The sequence below is a fragment of the Trichechus manatus genome, unplaced genomic scaffold (genome assembly GCF_000243295.1).
Source record: "Trichechus manatus latirostris isolate Lorelei unplaced genomic scaffold, TriManLat1.0 scaffold00063, whole genome shotgun sequence".
Lineage (NCBI taxonomy): Eukaryota > Metazoa > Chordata > Mammalia > Sirenia > Trichechidae > Trichechus > Trichechus manatus.
In genome coordinates, this window is record NW_004443999.1 from 5,741,994 (window position 1) to 5,751,293 (window position 9,300).

The following is a 9,300-nucleotide window of genomic DNA, read 5'->3' on the forward strand; positions in this document are numbered from 1 at the left end:
CCCACAATCTCAATTTTTATTTATTTTTTTATTTTTTTCAGAAATGGTAGACAACGTAAGTTTTCCTTGTCTTAAGGAACATATAGTTGGTACCACTGGACTGAGCTGAAACATTATGAAAAGAAGGCTGGTATCCCTGACTAGCAGATTGGGACATCTGTACGTGTGGCCAATTACAGCCAGTAACTGCCTTATGATCAGGAAAGACATTTAACTCTCCCAAACCTTGATTCCTTACGTTAAAAGTAACACAACATCTCTAAAGTCTCCTGTAAATCTCAAAATTCTGTAAATTATTCATTTTAAAAAAACAGTATTTTGTGATTTCTTTGGGATCCCCTGAGGATTTGAGTGCAAAATCTTTATAACTGAAAAGTTGATGAATTTATAACTCAATTAAAATCATTCTGATCCCAGAGACACTCACGTGTGTAAGAAAATGTAAGCTAAAAATTTTAGAGGCAATGTCAGCATCAGCAAATGAAACAGGTTCTTTAAAAAGTAATGTACAAATACTGTGGCATGTGTAAAGGGTTGTTTGCAAAACAAATCAATATGGGCACATCCAACAATGGATTGCAGTTAATAAACTACATATAGTAATTACCACCAATGGCAGTCTAGAAAGTCATTCATTAAATGTTAATTGTCACACAAAAGTACAAAAGCACCCATTTGAACAATTGTGTAGCTGCACCTCTAAATAAAATACTTTCTTACAGCCCTGAAATTCATCCATATAAACTGATTTTTAAACACACCTGGGTATTTGACATGCTGATTAACTGGGCCTTTATATATTTTTTAAATGAAAGTAAACATGACAAGCTTTTTCAGTAGTTTTGCTATTCCTGCAAGTCTGATAAAATATACATATACATGTAAATATATATACAACATATAACAAAGTGTTAACGAATCTTTCCTAAAGATTAAATTGCTACTTCTCTCAAAAGTATTAAGGGAGTTATGGTTCAAAAGTGTCCACCTAACATCCACGTGCATACCCTATTTCTGAGACTAAATGGGTTTAGACTTAGAAAATGGATAACGCATATGTAAGCTTATAAACTTAGTGGTCAATTTTGAAAATTTTACTCAGACCAAATTTTACCAAGCCTCCACAAAAATAACCTTTAAAAAAAAAACCTATAACATGCTTTACTTTCATTAATACTTAGAACTGTCCAATTAACCTGAAAGACCACCTAGTCATAAAAAATAGCCCATACAATACACAAAAGAAGGAGGGGGGATTTTTTTCTCCTCCTATCCAGCTTCCCTTTGACACTCTGTGTGTTTAAGATGTGGCTTACTCAGCCTACATACAGATTATAAAGGTTTAGCCAAGAAGATTTTGGTTCAAGCCTTGTAAACTGAAGAACATTTCAAAAAACACACCATGTTCCTTATTAGGCAACTTAAGATCTGTTATCTTGGCTTATGGGAACAGATCTAAATAGCACCATAATACTAAATGCTGAAAATCACAGGCCTGGGGCCACCAGGACTCAACGCCATGTTTTGGGCTAGGTTGCAAACTTCCAATATAAAACGTAGTTTACCATTAGGAGTAAATGTTTGATCTATAAAGCTTACAAAATTACTTTGTTTATCATAGCAGATGAAAGCAAAAAGGAATAATTTTAAGCTCAAAACAAAACTGTTTATATGACAGTCTTTAGTGCTCCATGATTCTAAGCATTTAAGACAGATTCGACAATTAACAGCATAAACTTTCATTACATAGTTCTATTATATATGTTTATGTGACTTAGCTGTTCATCTGTTATTTAAGTGATTTCCTCATCACAATAGTAGGGTAAGGATAATTTGCTGATGCTGTCAAAAATGTTAAGCATTTCAGTCTCAACAGTTCTTAGATCCCCACACTTGTTTAATGCATTTTATTTACTTAAGTCAGTGTCAAATAGAGTACTGCTCTTTCTTCTGAATTTAGAAAACGTTAACATTTGAAGCACATGTCTGGTAATAGACATGTCAAAACTACAAAACTGCTTATTCTAGTAACGCAGATAGAAAGAATGTAGGTTTACTGTGGTTCAGTATGAAGGTTTAACAATGAGCTGCAATTTTTTTTAAGTTGAAGATAGAAGATTTTTTTTTTCAAATATTAATAGGCCAGGCTTGGCCACCTCCACTTCTGGTTTGATTCGGTCCAAAAAATAAATGAACATGAAATATTTTTACTAGGACCCATGCAGGCTGTCAAATTATAAGAGAGCTAAAGCACAACAACTTGAAAAAATTATCTACCATATCTGCTTTGCAAAAACACTAATATAAGAGAGACAAACTGAGTCATAGTCAAATGCAACAGAAATTAGAAGGGCAGCTTATTTGGACACTAAAGCAGGAAAAAAGGATGGGCATGGTTTACATCATTTTCTTAAATGTTTAAAAACAATGCTTGTCTACTCCAAAGATCAGGAATAGTATTTCAGACCAAGCTTCAGTATTAATGTTGTACATCTACACATTCTTAAAGAAAAAAAAATGAACTGAAACTCTGTGTGTACGTGTATGTGTACTTGCATGTGTAAAAAGGACTTAGAGCCAGGCAGACGTGAGTTTCAAACCTAGCTCCATTACTGGCTACCTTGAGAGTAAGTTTTTTGGCATCTGACTCTCAAGTTTCCTCATCGATGAATTGAGGATGGTAATCCTTGTATTTCACTGGGTTCTCAGGAGGATTAAAAAATACAATAAAGATAAGGTGCATCACATACTGCCTGGCTCATAAAGAAGTGCTTCAATTTTGTTAGTGCCTTGCTTACCCACACCCTATTATTCAACCCAACATCTTGCAAACAGCCACAGGAGAGACCGGGCAAAGGAGAATGATCAATAACCCAATCTCCAGCTCCAAACCTAAAGCATCCAGGGGCACATGCACATGGAGAAGTACTTATAACCACAAATAACAGCATACACGTCCCAATACCCCACTATGCAGTACAAATTATAGAAAACCGCAGTAGTAAAACCAATGTTACTTCTAATGAATGATTTGCCGGGCTATGAAGAATTCACAACTCGAAACTTGTTTTGGAAGAGCAAATAAAGGCACAGTTTAGAATCCACTTAGCCTGGGTCTCAGTTTTCCTTGGCTGTACAAAGGTGGCACTGGGCAATATATTTCTAAGGGATTTCTGTTCCCAAAATTCTTCAAATTATCAAATAATGGGTTGAATGCCACTTTACTTGTTTTAACCTATTAAATTACTCTGCTCTCTACAAAAAAGCCACACAATCATAAAGAATTGCACTCCAATAATAAGGCTGTTTTAAAACACACAATTAAATAGCTCCCCCCACCCCCACCTTCAAGGTGAGACCAATTTTTTTCATGGCATAAACATGAACTCAAACTGATACGGAAAAAATTAATTCAGGATGCTGACCATTTGTATTTTCTCTATGACACATAAACTACCACTTGGATTTCTTTCTCACTAAATTTACTAAATTGATGTGTCATTTTGGTATCATGTGGCTATAGCTTAACTAACTTCTATGAACACCAACATATGTTTTCATTCCTACAAAAATGACCAACTATAGGTATGTGGTGTATTTTACTGCTGCTCTTAATTGTTCAGACATCCATTCACTGGGCAACCTTTAACAAATGCTAAACACCTAAAGAAAACTAAATAGTTATGGGGGGTGGGGGGGAAGCACAACTTTCCTAAGAGAGGAAGATACATTATCCACCACAGACTAACTGTAAATACATGTTAACAGATGTGACTAGTGCCTGATCAAACAAGTTCTTGACTATAGATCACTTTAGTGACCAAACTTTAAAACTTTCTAAAAAGATGCCTAAGCTAGTATGTTTCCTTTTTGCAAACAAAAGAAGACTCCAAGGTAACCAAAGAAGCCATACTTTTGTTATATCAGGAAATTAAGTGCCCACTCATCAATAAATTATTGACTGCTTAGGTACATTTTTTTTCCTCAGTAACTCTGCCATCCTACTTTTTAATGAGAATAATTTTCCAGTCATCCAGACATGTGGATGCTTTTAGTTTGTATTAAGATCAATGATATAACAGGTACCAAATCCCTTTGTGTAAGTTACCATATAGGTTAAGATGATTTCTGAAAAATAACTCCAGAGCCCACTAAGTCTCCCTGGTAAGGTCATCCAAGCTCTGAACCATCGTGGCCGGGCTGTTTTAGTGTTCCCAGCTGAACACCTGCAAACATCAAACAAAAACTGCTGGTCCTTTCCTGGGCAGACAAAAGCCTTTCATGTGAAAAATGCTCCCTGGGAATGTCAGGCTGAAGCTCAGGTTACATTCCATTCCCCCTAGCAGCCTCACTCTTTCTTAAGGTGGTAGGAAAAGCCACGTCTGTGAAACGAAAGATTAAAGGGAATATAGCCACACTTTATTTTCATTCTCACATTGCAAATCACAATGGAGCATCCTGTATTAATGGGATAAAAAGCTATCGGGAACTTTAAGCATGAAATATTATCATGGTTTGTTTTTTGGAGGAAAAAATAGAGCTGATTTTTCAAATAGAAACGGTTTACTTATAGTCTGGATCTTTTTTACTTGCCTCCAAGTTTCAAACCTACCCATGAAAGTGACATCTGAGCTCACTGAGGACAATGAATATCAAGTTGAAGTGCATTTAGAAAACTGTCTCTCTGTCCAAAGTTTCCTAATTCATCTCTTTGGTTAAAGGGCAAAGTGTAATTTTGCTAATTTTTAAAAATCTGTTATGCTTTGTTATTGAGTGGAAATACAAGCGATTTTCTTCACTAACAGCCCTGTGTTCAAATATGTCTTGAAAAAATAGGGAAAACTAACAGTCCAGTCTGTGCCCTGTATGTAACAGTCACCACCACACTACATCAGATGTATATCCTACATTGTCAATCCAACAGCCAAAATAAAATAACCACTACACTTTTTACCCTTACAAAGTAAACATGTGGGCCTGAAAATCATACCTCTTGTTCAATGTAACTTAGAGTTCAATACCTTAAAAATAATCACTGCATATTCATTAGAAATATCTTAACAAATCTCACTAAAGATGTGGTCCCCCTCTAAGTTTAACTATGCATGTACATAAATAATAATTATAATAACCATGTAAGTTTCACTATATGGACACTTACCAAAATTCATTAACATACATTCATACTTATCCAGCCTATACTCTTACAGTACAATGAACACTATGTAAACACTTAAACATCACAGCAAGTGTTTTCTTTAAACATGAACATAAAAAATGAACCAGAAGTACAGTTATCTTTTTAAATGTATCACAATTTCATGCATCTAAATCACCTTGATTTATTAAACCATATCTAAACTGATATACTTATTTCAAATGAATCAGTTTTTATAACAGTGCAAGAGTGTTTTGCACTGACTTTGAAAGTAGTCTACCTCTAATAAAAATCTACTTTTAGCTTTCAAGTGAATAAAAATTTCTTAAGCAAAACCATGAATAAAATTACTGTCAGAGATAAAGTTAGTTTCTGTTTGGTAGAATTAATTTGTATACAGGACACCTGTACTAATCTTTACTTCAAACATGTATATTAACATTTTCTATCTTAAAAGTTAAGGGAAGAATACAACACAGGCAGTCCTCGGGTTACGAATGTCTGATTTACTCACAACCCGTAGACACAAACCAACCCCATAAAACCTATTGTATTAAAAATTCAAGGTACATGTAATTGTTCATAATAACACGTGGGCACTACTTTGCGACATGCATCAAAACATTATTATTAGTAGTATTACTGTGTTATTATGTTAAGGATGTTTTAGTGTATCTGGAAGTGTTGCTTTCAACATTTTTTAGGCATAGAAAGGTACACTATATACTATACACTAAGACAAACATTTGATCGACATTAGATATGAACCAAACCACACCTAATTGTTCCAACTTACGTACAAATTCAACTTTAAGACAGGAATGGAACTCATTCGTAATTCGGGGACTGCCTGTACAGAAATTTAGAATGTATAATACTAACACAATGAAAATTTTTTAAAGTCCCTAAATGGAAATTTTAACAGTGTCCAGAGCAGTACAACACAAACATATGATCAAAAGTGCTTTCAATCAAAGTGGAACCAAAAAAAGATACAACATTAAGAGGCTTCTCATATTTTATGTATCAAGTTATAAAGAAAGAAAAATTCCCTTAGAGTTATGAGTGCCAGAAGAGGGAGAGATAGCTTATCTGGAAATGAGCAATGTTTAAAAAACATTAATTTTATAAAAATACACCAAATATACAAATCACATAGATGAACAGATTTCTTTCATTGCTATAGCATCAAACAAAAATGAAGAGATGTGAAATTATATTCAACAGCTAATAGACAATTCCACTGGCATCTCAGAGCTAAAAGATGTCAACATTTACCACTCCGACTTAAGAACAGTACTCTGCCTCATGTACTGTTATGAACCACTGCCAGAACTCCTAAAATACTGCAGCTGTATAACAAGCATAAATGAATTTAAGCTTTGTACCTAAAGGACAGCAGGCAGCAATGTACGAGTCCTTCTTATATGAAATTCACTGGACCAAAAAATATACATATATATATATACATTTTGAATATATCTTGTTTTCAGTTTTCACTTTTAACAAGAGGTACACCCAGACATTCAAATAGTTCCCTATTAAAACTCCTCCTTCGATGCCAGATAATCACTGTGCACAGAGATTCCTTTGTGAATAGTGCTAACGTCCTTTTTAAGCATCATCCAAAGAGCTTTAATTTATGAAATGGAAAAGTCCTACCAAATTTGCAACTTTAAGTATAGCAAAAATGTATTGTATAAGTAAACGATTAGGGAAAAGAAACAGTTAAAGCATCAAAAAGGAAATTTTAAATATAAATGAATTCATACTTAGCCTCTCAGATTAGCAAGAGGCTATTTACAGCTATGTTTTACTACGCAGCATTCATCTCAAAATTAAGTGCTCATTTCTTTAAAAGGGTTAATTGTACATAGTACCTAATAATTGATATTATTTACAAAGGATTTTCCCTTTTTATGAAAGTTAGATTCCCCTCCCCTATTTTCTACAGGGAACATTAATTTATTCCTCATGTGTTAACACTGGCCTTATCTCCATGTGTTTGATTACAACTATATTAGAAAATTGCTTTTAAATTAAGTGATGGAATTGAGACAGTTTTCTTTGATTACCAAAAAAAGGCCAAATTTAAATTTTGCAAAAGATAACATTTTTTATACTATACTACTGATGGATAATGAATTAACCATATCATTAGGCTAAAATTTCAATGACTTTAGCAGAACACTTCAACAGAGCCAAAAATATACGATGAGTGAATAAACAGCTAAGAACATTTAACTACACACTAAGAAAAGAATTTACATACTTGAGCCAGTAAAATGTCCACTCGCCAAAGAAGTTGGTCCATTTTTCCCACTGCTCACGGGAGGTGAAAACATCTAAAAGAAACAAAGAAGTATTACTGTTGAAAAACAGACATTTGTGCCTTCAGAGTTCCTCAAAGATCTTTCACACTCTTACCAAATAACTCAAGAGTTTATTTACTAAAAGATATCACCATCCAACTTAAAACTAAACCACGCACATTACCAATTACCGCCCCCCCCCATTACCGCTCCACTCTCTTTTTTTTTTCCATCAGGTTCAGCAGATTGGCAGGCACTACTACTACATTTTGAACAAACACAGCTCCCATAATGTTATCAAGATTCAGACTGGAGGGCAGCAGCCTCTCTAAAGAACAGTAGTTTTACAAAGGAGAAGAAAAAGTTGGTTGTTTTCTATCGAAAACCTTGGCCATAAACGTGGCAATGTCCATTTCCATCCAATATAGGATTTGCCTGTCATATGTGAACCCAAATAAAAATAAAAGTGCCACCTGCACTAAATTCTCATTTCATCTCTAACATGAGAGCAATCTGAAGCAAGTCTCTCTCTCTCTCCCTCTCTCTCACTCTCTCACTCACACTCTTTCACTCCCTCTCTCTCGAGCATTTATTTCGACCCTAATTGGTTTCCCTCTTCTTCGACGTGTCTAGTGGATAATGCGCACCTTCCCTGAGTCAGAGCCTGCAAAAAGCAAAGGAACGAATGGAGAAAGTGCAGCAAGCAGAGAGGGGGCTGCAAAGCTGCCTAGGGCTACGTTTCCTGGCAAAACTTCCGAAAGCCATTTCTCCAAAGGAAGGTCTAGAAGAGCAGCAGCAGCGGCAGCAGCAGCAGCGGCGGCGGCAGCAGCGGCATGGAAAGAGCCCCACTTGCAAGGCGGTTTGGATTTTATGTGTGTGTTTTGTAGATTCTTCTTATTTTGCTTTGCAAATGCATCTTACACCAAACTGATCTGGCATTAAAAATGAATTAACTCCCCTGACATGGATGGGACTTGGTTTGGGAAAGGGAAGTAAAGGAACGGAGAAGGACCAAGTGCAGCCGTAAAACTCCACAAGTGTGTAAGTTCTGCTTTGTGCTGATCTCACGACTATGAAATTTCCAAAAACAGTCCAAATGGCTCTAAACAATGTATGCTTAGCATATACACAGAGCTTTAATAATCCCAGGAAAAGATGTGACTAGGACTACAGATCCTTCTAACCCAAAGCATCAGCAGTTTAAAACTTTAAAGAGACAACTGGGTCTCCTAATTTCTATTTTCCATTTCCAAAAATAAATAATAAATAAAACGAGGAGCAGTGACCAAATAATTAGTACTCTCAGTGTTCAGATATGGCCAAGTTTTAGGGTGGCTGACAGTTTTCAGGGTCTGTCTTTCCTTTCTATCGGGGTGAGACTCCATCATGGGGGGGGTCAGTGGGCAGGGAATTCAAGGCAAGTAATGAAGACTCGAAAAACGCTTGAATCTTCCATCACACCCCAAAATTAGAGTTAAAAACTTGTCAAAAAGACCTTCATATTTACCAAGGATTCAGCCAATTAAAAATTATTCCTGTCGTTCAGATACAACTGGTTTCTAGCTAAAGTATTTGGGTATTTTTGGTTTGGTTTGGTTTTTTTCACAGCTGTTGTTAGTTTCCACCGTTCTTTCTTACCGCACTGAAATCCAGTAAATCACTCAGCTCTTTGTCCGTCCCTAAGGCAGCCATTCGCTGTTGGTGATGCATTTTAGCAAAATCACACAAACCTAGAAACATGGAAATAACCGCAATCAGAAAATCCAGTCCCAATCCTTGGAGGAAACACAATCGGATTTTTGGAGACTGGGGGTTTGGGGGTGGGGGCGT

At 35.7% G+C, this 9,300-nt stretch overlaps 1 protein-coding gene across 10 annotated transcripts in view; it reads right to left on the minus strand.

Annotated features, from left to right (window-relative positions):
• Positions 1-9,300, minus strand: part of TCF4 (transcription factor 4) — a 391,702-nt gene that overhangs the window by 379,830 nt on the left and 2,572 nt on the right. For 6 of the 10 annotated variants that reach the window (XM_023733966.1, XM_023733969.1, XM_023733968.1 and 3 more), the window contains exons 2-3: positions 9,109-9,200; positions 7,431-7,503 (exon numbers count right to left, since the gene is read on the minus strand). In XM_023733966.1, the coding sequence (XP_023589734.1) occupies positions 7,431-7,503; positions 9,109-9,180 (145 nt within the window). In that variant the 5' untranslated portion in view covers positions 9,181-9,200. The remainder of the gene's footprint in view (positions 1-7,430; positions 7,504-9,108; positions 9,201-9,300) is intronic. The other 4 variants (XM_004379247.2, XM_023733972.1, XM_023733980.1 and 1 more) reach the window with 1 other exon arrangement.